The sequence below is a fragment of the Microcaecilia unicolor genome, chromosome 2 (assembly GCF_901765095.1).
Source record: "Microcaecilia unicolor chromosome 2, aMicUni1.1, whole genome shotgun sequence".
NCBI lineage: Eukaryota > Metazoa > Chordata > Amphibia > Gymnophiona > Siphonopidae > Microcaecilia > Microcaecilia unicolor.
Genome location: NC_044032.1, coordinates 222,946,962 through 222,969,575, shown reverse-complemented (window position 1 = coordinate 222,969,575; position 22,614 = coordinate 222,946,962). Strand labels below are relative to the sequence as shown.

The window sequence follows — 22,614 nt, the reverse complement described above, 5'->3', positions numbered from 1 at the left end:
ATTTATTGGAGCCACGTAGTGGAAGTGGGTGGGTGAGATGTTGATACTTGTTATAGGTTCATTTCTTATGATATTCAACATATGTATGTCATACTTTCTGTTTGCCATTGCTTTGTTGAACCAATAAAAATGATTTTAAAAAGTGGTTTGCGAAAATTGTATTGATAACAAGAAATAGGATTTATTGCAATCAAAACATGAATGATACTATGTTAGCTCAGAAAAGGAATGAAATTGCAGGTTTATAAGATATGAGTAACATAAAAATATGACAGTGTATGTGTGTATATATGAACAGATTGGGACAGAGGACTATAATAATAAAGCTTGCTATAAGTTACCTGTGGCCTGAACAAGTATGAGGCCCACATTGCAAATAATACTGAAGATGGTTGATGTATTTTACCCGATTGTGTTGTTTTGACCCCATCTGATTTGAACTATTCCTGTACTTTTGAGAACACTTCTGCACAAACCTCATTTAACATTTGTTGAAGCCTTCCAATCAGCCTTTCCAGAGTAAGAATGACCTCTTCCACCTAGACAACCAAAGCATGAGGTTCATTCTTATGGAGAAATTACCCCCGACAGACCAAGCTATGTGAAAGGTGCCTCACCACAAGTTTTCACTGAAACCTTGAAAAAAAAAAAAAAAGGCCCATACCCAAATACTCAGGCCCAACATGGATCTACACAATTTTCAGCATGAGGTCCTTCTCTTTATCAACTACTACAGGGAACTGAATGATTGTTGTGGGCTCATCTGTCACCAGGATCACTGGCCTACAACTGCAGCAAGATGTTATTAGACTGAACCTTAAAGCTTTACAGCTTGTTTTGTTTTTCCTTGGCACTAAGGACTTATTTTCATTATTTTAGGTGTTTATTATTTTCCTTTGGCACTTATCAAAGAAAAAACAAAAGCAATAGGCGATGAACTGTAAGTAATGCTAAAAAAAACTGTATTATTCATCCTGTTTTGAGTCTTATATCTGTTCCTTATTTTTATTTACCAAGAGACTCTCTTCTCTGTTCTCCTTGCTGCCCAGCCAAAGTGAGACCTGACACAGGTGCAGTGAAGAAAAAGAAGATACCACCTGCTTGTAAGAGATGTCCCCGAGTGGAAGCAGGAGAAAGCGATACAACGTTAGCACAGCATAAGCTGATGCAGAGCTTAAACAAGCATTTATTTTATTGATAGTAATAGTAGATATCCACTTTCCAGAATCCTGCCATATTTTATTCTAGTATGCCCATAATGTAAACTCTTAGGAGCATGGAACACCCTTTGTTACTGTTACTGACTTGTCTGCAATCTACACAGGATCTGAATGCACTTTTAGTGCTATCTTAAGCCACAGTATTATCGATCCAAGTTTCTACCAGATTTTATTGCTTTAAAACACGTACTCTCATCGCTCCCAACAAAGTTACCATAAGAAAGGCAAGTACAGAGATGGGCTATGGAATTCAAAAAAGTTATGATGACCTGTAACTTCACTAAAGTTCTGTGTATAGTTTGACCATCAGTAGTTAAATATTCCCTTAGCGTATAGCTACCATTTTAAAAGCAGCACAAATAGAATTTAATACCAACTTTGGTCTGTCATGTTTATTTTCATCAAAAATTGTAGCTTTATTTTTTTGTTTTGCATTGTAGAACAGCTGCACTAACAGATGTTCTTCAGTACAAGATGTATAAACAAGTATAAACATTTACAAAACTGGAAGAAAAAAGAAACTCCACGTATGCCATAAAAACTTTTCTTAGCTTCTCTTTATATGTTGCATATAGGCATTAGGTTCTTATATTGTATCGCAATTTCCTCCTGTTTCATTTGTGGTTCTCCCAACTGTTTCTTGGTGAAGTTCAGAGGTCAAACTGTAATTTTCTCCTTTCTGCAAAACATGCATGGTGTATCTAACCTTATTCAAGGGACACAATCAAGCCTGGGGGTATTAAACCTTTGCAACAGCAGCTGGATGCTCACTGTTAGTTTCAGAAAGTTTTCTTCACTCAACAATGTTAATAGGTGCCCAAACAAGTGGAAAGGAACTTATTCTGCACCAGTATCATCATACTAAGTCTATCACAGCACACATCAGCTCTCCATGGCCATCTCCACTCCTTCAGCGCTGCTTGAAGCTGTTTCTTCTGCCATACTTTCTCCATCCAGACCTAGGAGATCAGACAAATCGAGCTTGGGTAATGGGGTTCTCCAGTACTGGAATGAGCTAAACTGGCCAAAGTCTTCCTCTTGCTTCAAAAGCATACAAAATAAAAGAAAAAAACAATGTATTAATGGACTTTATTGGTGCAGGAGGGGAAGAAGGAAGGACGGGAAAATCAAAGCAATCCTTGTTGATTTCTGCCCCTTTGATGTTTATGAGCGACAACTATAACATCATAATCTATAATCAAAAAACCTTATTAAAGAAGATCATGGTAATTTAAATTATCTAAAACAGGGCTTCCCAAACCTGCCCGGAGACCCTACAGCCGAACAGGTTTTATGATAGCCACAATGCATAATTGCAAATTTCTCTCAAGAATATTAATTAAAGATAGCCTGAAAACTAAACTGGCTGTGGGTCCCCAAGACAAGTTTTGGAAGCCCTGGTCACAATCACAATGAGAAAGCACTCAGGCACGGATTAACTTCATACGTGTTGCCTATTAAATATGTCCACTAAAACAACAATTTCCTTCAGATATCAGGAAACCTTATAGATATCATTCAAAATCCAGCCAAATCAAAGAATTGTGACTAAAGACGAACAGGCTCCTTTGGTCTCTCATTGGTTGAAAAGAAATCATTCTACTACTGATCTCCATTGGCGGGTCATAGATCAGGTTATTATAGGGTGGGAGGAAGGAAATCAAGAAAATGTATTTTATAATTATAAAGAACAATTGATTTTTACATTAAACGTGGAGGGGCATAATCGAAAGGGACATCCTCGCAAAACGTCCCGATGGTGGGGCGGGGAAACCCATATTATCGAAAAAAGATGGACGTCCATCTTTCATTTAGATAATACGGTCAGGGACGTCCAAATCTTGAAATTTTGGTCGTCCTTAGAGATGGTCGTCCCTAGACTTGGTCGTTTCTGATTTTTGGTGATAATAGAAACCAAGGACGTCCATCTCAGAAACGACCAAATGCAAGCCTTTTGGTTGTGGGAGGAGCCAGCATTTGTAGTGCACTGGTCCCCCTGACATGCCAGGACACCAACCCGGCACCCTAGGGGGCACTGCAGTGGACTTCATAAAATGCTCCCAGGAACATAGCTCCCTTACCTTGTGTGCTGAGCCCCCCCCCCCCCCAAACCCACTACCCACAACTGTACACCACTACCATGGCCCTTACAGGTGAAAGGGGGCACCTAGATGTGGGTACAGTGGGTTTGTGGTGGGTTTTGGAGGGCTTGCTGTTTCCTCCACAAACGTAGCAGGTAGGGGGGATGGGCCTGGGTTTGCCTGCCTGAAGTGCACTGCACCCACTAAAACTGCTCCAGGGACCTGCATACTGCTGTGATGGACCTGAGAGTATGACATCTGAGGCTGGCAAAAAATATTTTTTTGAGGGTGGGAGGGGGTTAGTGACCACTCGGGGAGTAAGGGGAGGTAATTCTCAATTCCCTCCGGTGGTCATCTGGTCATTTCGGGCACCTTTTTGTGTCTTGGTCGCGAGAAAAACACGACCAGGTAAAGTCGTCCAAGTGCTCGTCAGGGACATCCTTTTTTTTTCCCCCATTATGGGTCGAGGACGTCCTAGTGTTAGGCACACCCAAGACCCGCCTTCGCTACGCCTCCAATACGCCCCCTTGAACTTTGGCTGTCCCTGCGATGGAAAGCAGTTGGGGACATCCAAAATCGGCTTTCGATTATACCGTTTTGGACGACCCTGTGAGGGCGTCCATCATCCGATTTGTGTCGAAAGATGGGCGTCCTCCTCTTTCAAAAATGAGCCCGCTAGTGACCCCTAGTGGTTTGAATGCTGAAATAGAATGGATGACATTAATTTGACTTGCTCTATAATTTCGTCCACCCTACGATTGGTGGGTATCCTGTAAGGCGTCAGTATAAAAATCTGCAGAAAGACACTGTCACCATTTTCACCACGTTTGGCAACATGTCAGCAGGCTGACTGATGGTTAGGTAAATGTTGGAATTAAATTCAACCAGGTTAAACATAATAATGATGGGGTTGGTGAACTTATGTACCCTTTGATCTTTTAGGGGACTTCCTTGAAAAAGCATTTAGTGAAACACATGCAATGTCAGAGGAGAGTGCCCCTAAGCCGACTAGATCGAGTCTTCACTTTAAGATGAGTATTAATGAAGTAAAAATTAAAAAAAAAAAAAAAAACAGGTTATTAGATTAATGATTCTTATGAGCTGGATGTAAAAACAAAAACATAGGAAGGTGGCAGCCATTGAACTGATGACAATCTGAGTATGTAAGTCTCTGTGCAAGAGTTTATGGGCGCAGAGCAGTACTGCCGAGGTTCATTGTCCAACACATTTGTCTTTACTTTTTTGGCTGGATTTTGGATGATATCTATAAGGTTATCGCATATCTGAAGAGAATTAGTTGTGTACAAACCCAGGATATATTTTATTTGAAGCCCATTTTTGGTTCACTAAAACAACAGCGACATCTACCGTAGTTGTTGGGTAGGATGTGAAATTGATGTCCAAGAGCAGCTCTTTTTTTTCTTAGTGATGCAATTCAGAGAATGGTTGCAGTGGGGGAGGGGTGGGGGGGGGGGGGCAGGAACACCCACAGTGCACTTATAATCAATTTTGCAACAGTAGGGGGAGGGGAATTTCTCAACCCTTTTTGCTGGCTAGAATTTATTTTGCTGGGTTGCTTAATGCATTTTTACATGTTTAATGTGTTAATTACTCCTTGCTACTGAACCTGTATGTGTACTTAGCCTGTGCTAAGAGATGGGAAAACCACAAAAAAAGACTGACTAAGAGGTAGATGCACTAAACGTTTTTCATCGTTAAATGAGCCCTCAGGGAAGAATTTCCTATCCTTTCCATGCACTTAAGCCTATTTTCCGACGACAGTAGCAGCTAACGAAAACGGAATGGAGATGAGCAATTAGTGTGAAAACCCCATTGAAACGACATGCACTAACCTTTTCCGATTGCCTTTACGCAGGAAAAAGGCAGGAAAACTAACGAGAGGTCTGGACCTCTCGTTAGGACAGCTCCGTGGCAGGAAAAAGTGTTAAGTGAAAAAATAAACAAACTTTGAGCCAATCCCAGCGCATTAGCAGAGCTAAAAGCGCTGTGATTGGTCCAAAGGACCTCAGAAAACACATAAAAAAATAAAAATAAAAAAAGGATCGGGAGGGGGCAAGGGCGCTCATCAGGAGCGTCCTGTACGGACGGCCTTGCCCCCCCCCCGCTGCTCCCCACTTTCCGCCGCTCCCCCCACCCCGAAAAAGCAAACTTCTAGAAGCCCCTGCCCCCCTCCCTTCCTCACTACTCTCTCACCTCAGCTCCGCCTCCCGACATCCTCCGTCCGTGCCCCGCCCCCTTTTGGGGTCGTCGCCGCCATTCCCCTCCTCCATCGGGCCCCCCTTCCTCTTACCGGGCCCGTGCAGCGCCTCTCTCCTCCGAAGGCGCTGCACGGGCAAGAAGAAAGCTGAATCAGCTGATGCCTGCCTTCGCGATGGCGCGTCTTTCTTCTGCTGCGCCCGCCCCTGTCTGACGTCAGTAACCTACGTAGGTTACTGACGTCAGACAGGGGCGGGCCCAGGAGGAGAAAGACGCTCTATCGAAGCTAGGCGAAGGCAGGCATCAGCTGATTCAGCTTTCTTCTTGCCCGTGCAGCGCCTTCGGACAGAGGAGAGAGGCGCTGCACGGGCCCGGTAAGAGGAAGGGGGGCCCGATGGAGGAGGGGAATGGCGGCGACGACCCCAAAAGGGGGCGGGGCACGGACGGAGGATGTCGGGAGGCGGAGCTGAGGTGAGAGAGTAGTGAGGAAGGGAGGGGGCAGGGGCTTCTAGAAGTTTGCTTTTTCGGGGTGGGGGGAGCGGCGGAAAGTGGGGAGGGGGCAGGGGCTGCTAGAATTTTGCTTTTTCGGGGTGGGGGGAGCGGCGGAAAGTGGGGAGCAGCGGGGGGGGGGGGGGGGCAAGGCCGTCTGTACAGGACGCTCCTGATGAGCGCCCTTGCCCCCTCCCGACCCTTTTTTTTTTTTTTTGTTTTTATTTGGGAGCCATGTGCTTGCGATTTGACTGTGTTTTGACTGTTTGTGGCATGCGCAGAGCAGCTAACATAACGCTTGGCTGCTCTGCGCATGATTTGGGGGCCGATTAACGATGTGTATTGTGATTCTTTGATACATTGCACGTTTCACTACCGATCTCAGCATGTGTGACTTTTTTTTTTGGTGCATTTTTCGTTATTTTAAAATCGTTAGGGACTTTAACGATTTAGATTTTTTTACGTTTGGTTGCTGCATCTGCCTCCTAATCTTACCTAAACACAAATACATTTAGGGTCTCAAGTCGTCAAGTCGCAGGAGGAATGTGAACGATTACAGGAGGACCTTGCGAGACTGGGAGAATGGGCGTGCAAGTGGCAGATGAAGTTCAATGTTGACAAGTGCAAAGTGATGCATGTGGGTAAGAGGAACCCGAATTATAGCTACGTCTTGCAAGGTTCCGCGTTAGGAGTTACGGATCAAGAAAGGGATCTGGGTGTCGTCGTCGATGATACGCTGAAACCTTCTGCTCAGTGTGCTGCTGCGGCTAGGAAAGCGAATAGAATGTTGGGTGTTATTAAGAAGGGTATGGAGTCCAGGTGTGCGGATGTTATAATGCCGTTGTATCGCTCCATGGTGCGACCGCACCTGGAGTATTGTGTTCAGTACTGGTCTCCGTATCTCAAAAAAGATATAGTAGAATTGGAAAAGGTACAGCGAAGGGCGACGAAAATGATAGTGGGGATGGGACTACTTTCCTATGAAGAGAGGCTGAGAAGGCTAGGGCTTTTCAGCTTGGAGAAGAGACGGCTGAGGGGAGATATGATAGAAGTGTATAAAATAATGAGTGGAATGGATCGGGTGGATGTGAAGCGACTGTTCACGCTATCCAAAAATACTAGGACTAGAGGGCATGAGTTGAAGCTACAGTGTGGTAAATTTAAAACGAATCGGAGAAAATTTTTCTTCACCCAACGTGTAATTAGACTCTGGAATTCATTGCCGGAGAACGTGGTACGGGCGGTTAGCTTGACGGAGTTTAAAAAGGGGTTAGATAGATTCCTAAAGGACAAGTCCATAGACCGCTATTAAATGGACTGGAAAAATTCCTCATTTTTAGGTATAACTTGTCTGGAATGTTTTTACGTTTGGGGAGCGTGCCAGGTGCCCTTGACCTGGATTGGCCACTGTCGGTGACAGGATGCTGGGCTAGATGGACCTTTGGTCTTTCCCAGTATGGCACTACTTATGTACTTATGTACTTATGTACTTTTATCAAGCTGCACTAATGTCAACAAAGCCCATTTACTCTGAATGGGCTCCATCAGTACTGCTGCGTGGTTACATAAGAGGTCCTTAATTAGAAAAGAGAAATAAGCCAGTCTTACTCTAACCAAACTATTTCCCCATCTTTATGGCTCTGGTCTTTTTTTTTTATCCCATCTAATTCTTCTCTTGCTCATTTCCATCTCAGTTCTTTCTAAGCATCTCTTCTCATAAAATAATTATATCCTTTTTTTTCCTTTAATTTTTTTTTGTTTGGCCTTTTTCTTGTCTCTATTTCTGCATACCGCTGCTGTCAAATTAATTTGGCCAGTTCAACATGTCCATAGTTCCAAGGTATGAAATCACTAACGAAAAATATTTTTGCAAATGTATCATTGCGCATTCTGAGGCTGATGTAGAAAGCTACGACAGCATTACAATGGGTTATGTGCCTAAGTTCCCTGCCAAGCAATGCAGAAAGTTGAACATGGGTGTGGGGAAGACATGGCAACACACTACTAAAATGTGTATTAATGAGGCCATTAAATACTCCACTGCAATACATGGTAACAGTGGGTTTTGCGTATCCATGTAGGAATTTTTCTGAAAGCTCTGGAGCAGCAGAGAAAGGTATCTAATAGCACCCCTCCCTCACCTTGATCCAAACCACCTGCACCAGTAGTGTTCTGTATCAGTCTCAGTGGCCCCCCTTTCCCAAACTTACATACAAATCTGTGGTAGTGGTCCTCCACCCTCCCCAACTTAAAGAAATTTCCTGGTGTCTAGTGGCCAGTCCTCCCCAACCTTAAAAACAACCCCCCCACCACCCAAGGTATACCTTAACAGAGGCAGGAGCAATGTCCACTAGCCCCTGCCTCCAGCACCACTATTTCTGAAGTGGCTGCAGGAGCGAGTGGGCATTGCTCATGCCTCTATTAAGGTACGGTTTTGAGGGGAGGGGATCACGACGGTGTGGTAGCACAACCTAGACACCTGGGAATAATTGTTTTGTTGAGAAAGCAGGGGGGAGGGGGGTAAGGGGCCACTAGTCTACAAGGGCTTTGGGGGGCTTATGTCAAGGAAGGGTGTAGGATGCAGAAAGCTACTGCTGGGGTTCACTAGACTACCAGGGTTTTGGCAGTTTTTTTTTTTAATGTTCCTGGTTTTTTCACTGCATGAGTCAATCACTGCTCACACATTCTGCAATGAGCTGCAGATTATTGCCATAAATTTAACATAGCATTAATTTTCATGCTAATTGCTTACAGTATGCCACGGTATTTTTTGATCGGTATTTTCACAGAAGCCACGTGCGAGCCAGATCTATTCAGCATGGCTTTCTGCATCAGCCCCTTTATATCTCCCACCTTGCCTTTCCCCTTCCACTGATCTTTTTATTCCCCTTTTCTCCTCTGCAGATGTGTAGGTAAATAAACAGGTGCAGGCTCAGGAGAATGAGGACTATGGGCGCAGGATGTACCATTCTCTGTATTCTCACAGCTACAATGGTATAGCTCCAAGACTTGGAAATGAGAAAGCACCCTGGGACACACCGAAGCCCAGCATCCTGTTGCCAACAGTGGCCAATCCAGGTCACAAGTACCTGACAAGATCCCAAAACATACATTTTATTCTGCTTATCCTAGAAATAAGAAGTGGATTTTCCCCAAGTCCATTTTAATAATCATTTATGGACCTTTCTTTTAGAAAGCTAGCCTAACCTTTTTTTTTTTAAACCCCGCTAAGCTAACCGCTTTAACTACATTCTTTGGCAACAAATTCCAGAGTTTAATTACACAAGTGAAAAAATATTTTCTCTGATTCGTTTTAAAATTACTACTCTGTAACTTCACTGTGTGCTCCCTAGTCCTAGTGTTTTTGGAATGAGTAAACAAACAATTCACGTCTACCCGTCCATTATTTTATAGATCTCTATCATATCATCCCTCAGCCTTCTTTTCTTCACGCCGCTTTAGCCTTTCCTCATAGGGAACTCATTCCATCCCCTTTATCATTTTTGTCGCCCTTCTCTATACCTCTTGTAATTTGGCAACAAAGATGAGGACTTGGAGAACTGGAACCAAAGATGTAATCCCCAGGTTCAAGGTGTGCTTGAAACCCTAAGTATATTGACTGTACACTCATTGTCCAGAACACTGTTAAAACCCATCATGTCTAGGGGTCAAGAGGGCCCAGACCCTTCCTTGGCAATAACAGAGGCAGCTCACAGGACCAGCAGGGGATCAGCATGGAAACCAGTCAAAGGATAGAATCACACACTTGCATAGCTATCATGAGTGGTGGTGGCAATCAAGGCGTATACTGCAGGTGCCATAAAATGGTACACTTATGATTCTGAGATTTACGAAAATCTACCAGAGGCTATACTTCAGAGGAGGCAGGAACTCAAGAACATAACTCTTAAGCTGAGAGAGCAGCACCTGAAATACTGATGGTTGCACCACTTTGGTTTAACCAAGGAGGTTTTAAGACAGGAGACGGCATGAGCCTATCTTGCCCATTCTGTGGGCTGAAGCTTGTTGCCAAATTGAGTGACCCGTAACTTTCACAGACGCGATTGAGAACAATAGCAAATTCATGAGGTTTATAATTGTTTTATTAAAACTCCTTGGTTTTGCATTCTGTTAGGAGGGGATCAGGGTTATATTCAAAATGTATTTGCCAGTGCTCCAGAACTTGCTTTGTTATTTGCAGTGCTGTATTGTGGATTTCAGTGCTGCACTAAGCCGTCCCCATAATCGTTGCAGACTTTCACGTGCCAAGGACATCCTTCACTCAAAAAACAACAAAAAAAAAAGGACGTCCCTGATGAGCAGGAAACTTGTCAGCAGCCTGAAACCTCACAAGAAAAGAGTGCTGAAAAGAGCCCCAGTTAATTTAAGTTCTGCTGCTCTTCGCTTGTGTAACATTTTTTGGACGTCCCTCCCTCCAGGTCTCTCTCAGCCAATCACAGCGCGTTTAGCTGATACTGGTAACAGCTAAATGCACTGTGATTGGCTGAGACCTGGAGGGCGGGACATCAAAAAAGTTTTGATTTGGTCTTCCTCGCATGTCCTGATGGGGGGGGGGGGGGGGGGGGAGAAGAGCTGAAAACAACCTTGGAGGGAACTGTTGAGAGAACTGTGGCTGTGGTCAGCTCAGGCAGGTAAGAAAAACACACGTCCAAAAAGTACACCCATCACAAAAGGTGCAGGAAGATGCCCAGCTCCTGTTAGGCACTTGGATGTTTTTTTTTTTTCCCTTCAGATTCCCTCGCAGCAGACCTCCCGTTTGGTTTTCCACAGTGAGGGGATCGGAAAACGGCAGTGCATCTCATTGTAACACAAATTATACACATCATAATACTAATTTGCTTTTTTTGGATTCCGTTTTTGTTAGCTACTACCGTGACAGGGAAATGGCTCGGAGAACCCTTTTGTGCATGTCCCTGGTTTGCTACTTGTGCGTTAAACTGGCTAGAACCAGTTTCAAAACCACGTTGCTGGCTCGTTAAGTTTAGTGCATCTGGCCTTAATCGGGCCACCTAACTAAGCTGCCTCAACCATTACTTTTCTAATATTAGTTTTTGAAAGTTCCCGTACAGGTGTGTCGCCACTCGTGCTTCCGCCAGGGGGCGCAGCCCAAGCACGATACAGGACTGGCGCATCTGCCAGTCCGCAGTTTGCGCATGGTGACCGAGCCGAGGGAGCCCCACACACGCTGAAGTCACTCACAACTCTCAAGGATAGGTCTGTGTACTACCGTTGCAAGAGTTTTCAGTACGCCCGGCGTGGTTCGAAAGCAGGAAAGGGTATTATTCCACCAAATTACTCGCAGTACCTGCAAAACACACAGATCCCATCCCTCCCTATGCTGTGTACCTGCTGCTCCCCCGGGGCCTCCCTGCGCTGCCGCTTCTTCTCCAAGTTGGCTGGGCTCCCCCCGCCCGACTCCTGCTTCCTCTTGCACATGCAGGGGGCTGCGTGACTCCCATCTCCCTCTCCTCCGCTGCCTGCTTCTCTCCTCGGGACCCGGCCGTGCTGCTGCTGTTCAGGTAGGAAGCGCTTACAGGGGCCAGGCGGCGAGGGCGCTTTTCTCTTGGCCCTACACCGGCCGCTGCCCAACTCCTGCTGCAGCAGCTGCGCCTGCTTCCTGGGGGTAACCGCCAACGGCTGCGTAGCGTGCATGAGGGCAAACGATTGGAACTTCCGCCGATGCCGAGCCCGCGTTTTGAGACACGCATGCGCAGAAAACCCGAGCACGGGTCCGGGACTCTGGCGCCTCCCCGTGCTTCCTTTCCATTAGCACAAGCACCACTGGCGCTCGAAGCTAAACAGCTGTGGCAGGCAGCCGGAATGTGCATGATCTTTACAAGCTGGAAAAAACAAAACGGTGTCATGGCGGATAACATTGGCCACAGCTTCTTTAGAGTATTTCAATAGGATGCACCATGATGCAGTCTACATTTTTTTAAATGTATGTATGTATGTATGTATACACGATGTAATAGGAACGGCATTGAACAGCTGTGACTCAGTGGCGTAGCCAGAAGGCAGTTTTTGGGTGGGCCATTGGGCAGGTTGGGTGGGCATGCTTTTCCTCTTCCCTCCCCCCAACCATGAACTTAAAAAAATTAAATACTTTAGCTGGTGAAGATCTCTAGCCCACAGACCCCTGTTTAGAAAAGCACAGCAGTCAAAGGCACTGCTCCATGCTAGTGACACTGGCTTCGGCACCATAGGCATGCTCAGTTCTCATGCATGACATATTCCAATCATTAAATAGAAAATAACATTTTTTCTACCTTTGTTGTCTGGTCATGTTATTTTTCTAATCATGTTGTCCCAGTCTCTGGTTTCTGCATTCCTCTTTCTTCTCTTCTCTTTTTTTTCCAATATCCTCTGTCCATTTGACCTTTCTTCTCTCTCCATGTCCACCATCCATCTCCCTTCTGTTTCCATGTCTTTATCCTCCCTCTGTGTCCTTGCTCTTATCCTCCCCCATGTCCAGCACCTCACCTTTGTGACCCTGCTCATATCCTTCCCTGTGGCCATAATCTCCCCCTATTCCTTACTTTCATGTCCAACATCCTGTCCTTTGTGTTCAGATTCTTCTCCCATTCTTTGACTCATGTCCATCAACCCCTCTCTGTGTGCAGTCCTTCCCTGCATCCATTCCCCCCCCCGCCGTTCATTCCCTCATTCCTTCACTTATCAAGCAACCCTTGTGAGCATTCATTCTGGGTATCCAAAATCTTCCACCATTCTTCCTTCATAACCAGCATGCCCTATGTCCTGTTCCTCCCTGTGTCCACCCCACCCCCATTCCTTCTCTTGTGAGCAGCATTCCTTCCCTATATCCCCAAACCCCAATTCTGCAACTCCTCTGTTTTCTGTCCTACTCTGTGTCCTTTTTCCTCACCCCCAATCCAGCATGTCTTCTATTTTTCAGTCCTCCTCGGTGTCCTTCCTTATGCCCAATTTTCCCCTTCTTGTTCTCTGGCACTCTCAAATCTTCCTGCCCCTACAGCAGCTCTCTCCCCTTCAACCGGCAACAGCTCCTTACCACTAAACCCAACGATGCAGTCCTTGGAAGGCAGCGCTGGACCTCCCAGCCACGTCACGCTGATGACTCTGTGCGGTGTCTCACCCCTAAGACACAGATTTCCTGTTTCTGTGAGGGCGGGAGGAGTGGGAGTCCCGCCCCTCCTGCCCTCTCAGAAACAGGAAGTCCGTGTCTTAGGGGCAGTGTTGCCAGGTGGGCGGTTTTACCGCCCAATTGGGCGGTTTTCCGCGACCCGCCGCGGGAAATTTTTGCCCGCGGCGGGTTGCGGTTTTTTGGGCGGTTTTTAGGGCTTCCGGGCGGCTTTTTGGGCGGCTTTTTGATTTTTTTCGGCCGCGGGGGGCGGGGTTAGTGACGTTTTGGGCGGGGCCGATGACGTGGGAGGCGGGGCCGATGATGGGGAGGCAGGGCTGATGACAGGGAGGCGGGCCCGATGACGTGGGAGGCGGGGCCGGTGACGCGGGGGTGGGGGTGTCAGGGGCGGGGTTTGTGTTTGGGCGGGTTTTGGGCTGGTTTCTGGCCTGGATTGGGCTGGAAAAAAAATTTCTACCTGGCAACCCTGCTTAGGGGTGAGACACTGCAGAGTAATCAGTGTGACATGGCTGGGAGGTCCCGCGCCGCCTTGCCTTCCACAGACTACATCATTGCAGCGAGCCCTCGGATACCGTCGTTACTACAACATTACCGCTACATGGATACCATCGTTTTGGCAGCGATCCTCTCTCCCACCCCTGCCTTGCACTTTGTAGACGTGGCGTCCTGCTCTGGAGCCTGCCCTCCGCCGCACTGATGCAACTTCTGTTTACACAGGGACACGGCAGAGAGAAGGCCCCGGAACAGGACGCCACGTCTGTGAGTTGCTGCCAGGCAGCCAATAGTAAAGTGCAAGCGCCGCGGCAGGGGTAGGAGAGGGTGAGAAAGAAATGGATGTGTTTCTGGGTGGGCCCGAGGCATACGCCCCTGAGCTGTATACGACTGCTTGTCGTTTCCCTGTCACTTTACCTTCTCCCCAGGTTCATTATAGTGTTATTCAACAAATTCTTCTATGGGGGGGGGGGGGGTTATATTCTCTCCTGGACTGGTTAGAATCTCTACATAAACCCTGAAAGTCCAGTTCTATGCCACAGACTTCATAGTCTCCAACAAAGGAGCTATCCTTAGCACGAGCCATATAAAAAAATATTCAGATTGTGATTATCATCTTATGAACAGCACAAGCTCCGTCCACTGCTAGATACTTATTTAAAATAGATGGGTTTTAGTTTGTGTGGTAACTTAAACCCATTAGTCCTGAGCATTTTTAATTTTGAGTGACGGGCCACCTTTGGCAGCCCTTGCCCCAGAGCCTGCTTTCAAACAGGCCACAGACACTTTGCAAAATAACATAAAACCCTGCAAAAAGACACTCAAAACCTATACAATAAAAACCACACCATAACAGCCTTGACCCACCCATGAAAAGACTGTTATAAATATTAGACTGGGCCCTAGAGCACCAATATACCTGCTACTGGGAAACTGGAACAAGCTGGACTGTTACACAATATTACACAGACACATTTTAGCACAATCCTTCACCTCAGTCAGACAAGCAGATCATGGACAGATCTTCAACTGATACAAAATAGGGGGCCACAAAAAACATGCAGGCAAAAACTGAAATGGAGACCCCACCCCCCACCCAAGTAACCCAGACTCTGTAAACAGTAAAAATACTGGTAAAGGGAAAACAAATGCATTTTCTTCTGTACTCTGCTAAATACAAAAATAGTAAAGATGTACATTTCCCCAAACAGACACATATCAATTCTTAAAAAGTATTAAATAAAAAAAATATTTTTTTTTCTTTTCTATCTTTGTCGTCTGTGTACTTTTCTAATTGGGTTGGACCCAATCTGGTGAAGGCGGTTAGCTTGGTAGAGTTTAAAAGGGGGTTAGACGGTTTCCTAAAGGGCAACTCCATAAACCGCTACTAAATGGTCTTGGGGAAAAATCCACAATTCCGGGAATAACATGTATAGAATTTTTGTACGTTTGGGAAGCTTGCCAGGTGCCCTTGGCCTGGATTGGCCGCTGTCATGGACAGGATGCTGGGCGCGATGGACCCTTGGTCTTTTCCCAGTGTGGCATTACTTATGTACTTATGTTTCACTATAAGTCTGCATTTGGACATTTATCTCTCAAAAATGTCCAAATCAGTATTTCTGAAACCTCTTTTTAGACGTTTTTCTCTGAAGTCTGTCTGAATCTCAGGGTGTGCCAGGGGCGTGTTCAATGCGAGACTTGGGCCATTTTTCAGCCATAATGGAAGAAAACAAAAACGTCCACGACTAAAACTTAAAAATGTTTAGCTCAAAATGTCTATTACGAATAAGGCACAAAAAGGTGCCCCAAATGACTAGATGACCACTGGAGTGAATCAGGGATGACTTCCCCTTACTCCCCCAGTGGTCACTAACCTCCTCCCACCCCCAAAAATTGTGATTAAGAACATTACTTGCCAGCCTCAGATGTCATACTCAGGTCCATTACAGCAGCATGCAGGTGCCTAGTTTAGTAGTAGGTGCAGTGCACTTCATACAGGTGGACCCAGGTTCCTACCTCCCCCTACCTGTTACACTTGTAGAGGAAACTGTGAGCCATCCAAAACTCACCAGAAACCCACATATAGGTGCCCCCTTCACCCGAAAGGGCTATGATGGTGTACAGTTGGGGGCAGTGGGTTTGGGGGGCTCAGTACACAAGGAAGCAATGGTCAGATGTGTACCTGGGAGAAGTTTATGAACTCCGCTGCAGTGCCCCCTAGGGTGCCCTATTGCTGTCCTGGGATGTCAGGGGGAACCAGTCTACTAAAAATGCTGGCTCCTCCTACTTCCTAATGGCTTGATTTTGTGCGTTTTGCACTTGGACTTTTGTTTTTTTCCAAAAATGCCCCCCCCCCCCAAAAAAAAAAAAAAGTCTAAATCACATAATATCCAAAAAAAAAAACATCCATAGTATTTAAAAAAAAACAAATGGTAGATGTTTTTCTTTTTCAAAAATGATTTTCTTTCCTGTTTGGAATTTGGACATTTTGTGTAAAATGTCCAAATTCAGATTTAGATGTTCTACCAAAAATGCCCCTCCACGTTACCTTCTTTTCACCTCTACCTGTCAGCTTTTATCATTTCCCTCTCATCCCCTCTCCAGCAATCCCATTACCCCTCTATCTTCTCCTTCCTCAGTCTGATAATCCCCCCTCTATCTTTCACCCACTGCCTAGTCAGCCATTTCCATTCCCTGTACTCACCCTCTTAGCCATCATCTGCCCTCTGCTGTCTCTCATCCCCTCACCAGCTCCATCCCTGTTTCTCCTTCCTTCCCTTATCTCCAGGCCATTCTGTCTCTTACCTTTTACTCCTTCTCCTATTATCTCTCTTTGACCACATTACCTCTATTTCCACCCTTTCTCTTCCCTTGCAGATTTCCCCCTCTCCCTTACTACTACTACTACTACTACTACTACTACTATTTAGCATTTCTATAGCGCTACAAGGCGTATGCAGCGCTGCACAAACATAGAAGACAGTCCCTGCTCAAAGAGCTTACAATGTGCAGCATTTCCCCTTTTCCCTTCCCTGTACAGCATTTCCCCCCTCCCTTCCATTTAGTCCCTCTCTCTCCCCTTCCTTCCTGTGCAGCATTTAGTCCCTCTCCTTTCATCTGTGCACTGCATTTCTCCCTCTGTCACTCCCCTTCCATCCATGTGCTGCATTTCTCCCCCTTTCCTTTCTATGTGCAGTTTTCCCCCTCACCCTTCCCTCACCATGGCAGGTACCACATTGAATGGGGGGAGGCTGGTAGCTGGGGAGGCTCCCGCAGTCCTGAAGCTCCCTCCCTCTCTTCCTTAGCAATGACAGTGATTCCTACAGGCTGCGTGCACCTGACTCCAAAGCTTTTTTTCTGCCACGTTTCACCCAGGCCGAAATAGGAAGTGGCATCAGAGGTGGGTGGGACGCAGCAGAGAGAAAGTTTCCCAGTCATCTGCAGGCAGCTGTCTGAATTGTTGCCGCTGCTAAGGTGGGGGGGGGGGGGGGGGGGGGATAGAGAGCTGCAAGCCCTTGAGAGCCGTTCCTGTCACAGCAACAAGGTTGAGTTAGGCAGCTGCAGTGCTCACTGTGTGGCAAAGGGGGGGGGCAACAAAGATTGGGGGGGGGATTTGCCCCCTCGCACCCCCATAGCGACTCCTATGCTGAGCAGCCCATCAACCAGAGACCTTACTGAAGCTAAAAACCCACTTTCATGCCCACGCCCCACGTACCTAGCTTATCTGCATTAGTTCAGCATATTATATACTTGAGGGTGATGAAGCCCATGGCAGTGGTGTAGCCACAGGTGGGCCAGGGACCCACTTAGGGCTCAAGCCCACCCAACAGTAGCACATGTTTAGCAGTAGCTGTGGGGATCCCAAGCTCTGCCAGCTGAAGACTTCCCCCTGATGGTAATGAAAATGCTGTTCTCCACAATACTGGCACCTGTGCATGCTCAGTTTTCAGCGCATGCCTGCTGCAAACTACCAAGGTGGAGAGAAGCATTTTCCCACCAGCTGAGATATTTTTTTTTTGGGGAGGGGGAACATTTGGTGCCCACCCGCTTCTTGCCTATGCCCACCCAATATCTGCTGTCTGGCTATGCCCCTGGCACATTATCACAAAACTGTACTGATATAGGCCACCCCTCAAAACCTGTGGCAGTGCTTGACAAAGAAAGTATAGCACTTTTTTGGTGGGGATGTCAACACACATTTTCTCCCCTGGCTCCCAAGTTCTCCATGGGCAACATGTTGGTCAGGCTACGGCCTGGGTGGCTCACCTCATTCTGCTGCCTATGGCACTACATTGGCTTAAGTTGACCCTAAATGTGGCTGATTCTTGAGAAATCTGTTCTTGAAATGGGCAACTAGCCCTTTCTGCCAGATCCAAAAATAGAAGGGCATTCCACTGATCCTTCTTTGAACTACTTCAGCCCTCCTCCACTGATGACCTCAGAGCAGGATCCATTTACCACTACCCTCTGTCTCCTTCCAAACCAGTTTTTAACGCAGGCAGTCACTTTAGGACCCATCCTAAGGGCACCCAGTTTATCAGTCGCCAGTGCGGAACTGTGTCAAAGGCTTTGCTAAAATCCAAGTACACCACATCTAGGGCCCCTTCTATATCCAACTGGCCACCCAATCAAAAAAAAAATCTGATTAGTCTGACAAGACCTGCCTCTAGTGAAACCATGCTGCCTTGGGTCCTGCAGTCCATTTGATTCTAGTAGCCTCATAATCCTCCTCTTTAGAAGTGTTTCCATTAGTTTACTCACCACCAAGGTCAGGCTAACAGGTCTGTAATTCCCCACCTCTTCATTACGTCCACTCTTGTGCAGAGGGACCACACCCACCCTTCTCTAGTCCTCCTGGACCACTCCAGACTCTAAGGAAGCATTGAAGAGGTCAGACACTGGAGACACCAACACTTCCCGGAGTTCTTTGAGCACCCTCGGATGTATCCCATCAGGCCCCTTTGCTTTGTCTTTTTTTAATTTAGCTAGCTCCTCATGAACTGCGTTCTTCTGAAAATCAGTCCTGGTCTACCAAACATCCATTACCATTAGCAATTGTTTTCTGCAGCCTGTCTTACGTAAAATGGGGCTTCTTACATTCTATTTTACCAGCTCCAGCTTTGCAACAAAAAAAAGAATGTAATGTACTTTCTTCATAAATTATCTCATTATTTCAATAGCTTGTTAGTCATCAGAGCTAGTACAATAAATCACATATTGTTTGTTTTCTGTGGCTGCTGTTATTGTCAAAGGTAGTCAGCACCTTAGCCAGCATTACAATAATTTAGTTTTTTCCCTTGGACACCAGAGCAAGAAATGAGAACAAAGCCAACACTTAGATCTCATTCAAATTAATGGCTGCTGCAAGAATTTATTTTGTCCAGGAACCCCCCTCCTCCCCAAAAGCCATAAACCCCAAGTTACAGCATGACCACCCACCACTATTCCAAAGAAATGGGTACAGTGCTGATTACTCTCACAGTTCTTTGAGGCCATTTTTTTCTACATGGAACAAGTGGAAACAAGTGTGGACTTGTATATATATATTGTAGGAATGGCCAATATTAGCTTCCTGTGCTGTGGTATTAGAAAAAGGCATGAAGAAACATTCAGAAGATTTCATATGAACTGCTACAGCACACAGAGGAATGAAAATAAATGAATGCAACAAAAACAATTATATTTGAAACAAGTGAAACATTTAATATTCAGTAAGAAAAAAATGGTAATTATATATATATTAAAAAATATAGAACTGTTCCTGCATGATTCATTCTAAAAGTCCAGCCTGATATGTAACGTATACAACTCTGCAATGGAATGCTATGTTTATTTTTTGATGCCTGTATTCAGGTGGAAGCGATACCTATTGATCCTGTGTCATTTGTTGACATGGTAGATTTAAATTTCATCACACATATGTTCTTATACAGCTGTACCAGTCATATTTAGTTGTAAAGAAGAGAAAGAACAAATATGTAAGGAAGGACAATAGCAAAACATCTAATGCTATGTGACACAGTACACAATCCAACACTCACAGCCATGTATACCACGGGTAATTAGTTTCCAAATACATAAGTATAAAATTTACATCTGCTTTGGATTTAGTAAGAGATACCAAAATTATAGGTTTGTTTACTTTCAACAGTGAATACATTCCACTGGCCACCTATTGTAATTTAATCCTATAACACTAATAAATATGCAGTTCTATAAGTCTGCAAATTTATTTGTAGTAAATTCAGGATTTTCCTAGTCACACACCTATGCCTAATAGACAATTCGAAATCAGCTCTCTATTCCCTGTTCTTGGGAGTCAAAATATGGCACTCTCTACCTATTCCCATCAGAACAGAAAACAGCTACCTCAACTTCAGGAAAAATCTTTCTCTTCCCAAAGACTGCTTCATAGCAACCCATCATGACTTCTACCTCCTAGTATCATCCATTAGCCTTTTCCTAATGTTTTTAGTCTCCCGCATTACACCAATGGTCTCTAATGTTTCTCATACCTCACACTATTTGCTTTTGTCTCACCTAGAACGTAAACCACACTGAACCCTAGAAAGAAGATATTAGCAGTATACAAAAATTGATTTGAACTGAAATACCTTGTTTGACCTATGAAAAAGCTGTTGTGGGAGCCTTATGGAGTTAAATGAGTGCTTCTCACCCCAGTCCCCATGATACACCTAGCCAGCTGGATTTTCAGGATATCCAAAATGAATACACACAAAGTGGATTTGCATACAAAAGGAGGCTGTGCATGCAAACCCACTACATGCATATGCATTTTGCACATTCTGAAAACTAGACTGGCTAGGTGAGTCTCACAGATTGGATGGAGAACTCCTGGCTTAGATTATTGCTAGGAGAAAATAAAATGTTTCTTAGTATGTTCCAAGCTGTGAGCTTCAGGAAAAGTAAAGCTGCTAACCTCTAACAAATGTTTTCTGTAGACAGCAGGACTGATCAAGTACTATATCCCTCCTGTGTAGAATTCTGAACAAGGACTAAGGTGGCACAGCAACTGGCGCTGTAGACTTCTTCTCAGAGGTCACATGCTGAACCCTCTTCCCCTAGCATGCAACCCCTTTCCACAGCACCTCTGATTTCCCCCTTCATCTCTTCTCCTGCACAAGTGGGGGAGGAGGACAGCAGCTGCATGGGGAGCTCCATTCTCTTCCTCTGCTGTGCTCCTGGCTCTAACTGTTCTGTTCTTTCATCTTCAGTTAACTCCAGACTATCTGAAGGTTAAAATGAATCATATGAATAATCAACATGTTCATTGAGAAGAATTTCATTTTTGCCTCAAGGCTCCCCACTATGATATTATTTAATATCTTTTTACATCCATTAGGTTATGCTCTAGCAAAAGCTAACTTTCAATCATTTATTTAAGTGGATGATAGCACGGTACTGATTCCTATTTCAACTTTTCTGGAATAATCAAAAAATGATATTGCAAATTGTGTCTAATTGAAAAATTGGATGATTCAATATTAAAACTAAATACAGAAAAAAGCAAAATTTCTATTTGTGGGAGGACCTGATACTGTGGAATATGATCACATTGTGATTATATGGGGAACTGATTACACTTTATCACCTGTAATCAGAATCTTAGGGGTTCTAGTAGACTGTAAGCTATTGCTGGAGTCTCATATTCATTTTTTAATAAAGAAAACTCATGAAATGGAAGGTTAAGCCATATTTGTAAATTTTTTAACTAAAATGTGGTTTACATCTTAAATATGATTTTTAATTTACATATGTTGTAATTTTAATTATGTAATTCTGCAAGGTATTTGCAGTATACAAATGTCAAGTATAATGTAATGTAATTGAGAGTAATTTCATTTTGTGCCACTGTCCTTTTTAATTCATGTTAGATAAATTCCATAGATCACAACACAACCGACGAACAAATAAAAAAGTTACTTTTATAAATTCGTCCAGTGATTCATCGGATGATGAATTAACATCTTGCAAACTTAACAGCAGTTGCTCAGGAATCTGAAGAGAGTATGACAGTAACCGGGGCAACACCTTTTTTACTCATATCTGGATCGGTACTTCCACAAGCACTCCCGAGTCAAATCTCATTGACCCAACTGCCAATGGCAATAGTGGTGTTTAGCTTGTCTTTTAAACAGCTTTCGGCAGAACAAGTGTCAGTATTATCACTAAGATTGTCTTTTGTACCAACACACTCGTATGACTTTTTTCACCCAAATATTTTTGCACAAGTTCTTTAGAAAGCTGCAGTTACAGAGTTTCTTGCTGATAAACAGTAAGACTTAATTGTAGAAACCCAGGAGGATACATTGGTAACATTACTGTTTGCCTTCTACCTGGTGTCCTCTGGGACCAATTCATCCTGTTATTGACACATTTCAGCAACTAGTACTAAAGGCATTTAATAAAATGGCATCATTAAGATCACCTATGCATCATAATTTAACTTGAACACGTGAGGCATTGAAACAATTAAAAACCGAGAAGACGATAGTGATACTTAGGGCTGATAAAAGGGAAGGTGTGTTTGTTCAGAACAAAATTAAATATATTGAGGAGGGTTAAAGACAACTAACAGATATACGATACTATCTAAGACTGCAGGATGACCCCCACAATTGCCTATCAACAGCAGGTTTATACTATGTTGTTTAAAGCTAATGAGCAGGGGATTATTTCTGCTAGAGAGTTTCAATATCTGCTATCCCTTTCATATATTTTATTCATAAAATTCATAAATATTTGTCCAACCCCCTCAAGAAGGCCCACAGTATTCTGGTAGGGGGATCCCTATTTGAATCTTTATCTCAGTATAAAGATTTTAATTTACAACCTTTAGTGTGCAAAATTTAATTTTATGTTCGGGACTCTCTCAATTCAGTTATAAGAACATTATTCCATTGAAAAGTCTCAGTCACAGTGATGGTAACTTTAGATGTAACTGCGCTCTATA

General features: G+C 44.6%; 1 protein-coding gene across 2 annotated transcripts; it reads right to left on the bottom strand.

Moving 5' to 3' along the window:
• Nucleotides 1-1,214: 1,214 nt before the first annotated feature.
• On the bottom strand, nucleotides 1,215-11,758 carry C2H9orf40 (chromosome 2 C9orf40 homolog). 2 transcript variants are annotated; one of them, XM_030192357.1, is made up of 2 exons: nucleotides 11,375-11,758; nucleotides 1,215-2,179 (listed from the first exon to the last, which is right to left on the bottom strand). In XM_030192357.1, the coding sequence occupies exons 1-2, from the start codon at nucleotides 11,678-11,680 to the stop codon at nucleotides 2,027-2,029; spliced, it is 459 nt and encodes a 152-aa protein (XP_030048217.1). In that variant the 5' UTR covers nucleotides 11,681-11,758; the 3' UTR covers nucleotides 1,215-2,026. The 2 variants fall into 2 exon arrangements, with proteins under 2 accessions (XP_030048217.1, XP_030048216.1); XM_030192356.1 differs by having other exon boundaries at nucleotides 1,226-2,261; nucleotides 11,375-11,748.
• Between the last annotated feature and the right edge of the window lie 10,856 nt (nucleotides 11,759-22,614).

Excerpts from the sequence above, each read along its gene's own strand:
- C2H9orf40 (XM_030192356.1), bottom strand. The coding sequence starts at position 11,680 with ATGCACGCTACGCAGCCGTTGGCGGTTACCCCCAGGAAGCAGGCGCAG. Across the intron at positions 2,262-11,374 it reads AGGCCCCGGGGGAGCAGCAG|CAAGAGGAAGACTTTGGCCA; the intron begins GTACACAGCATA and ends ATGCTTTTGAAG.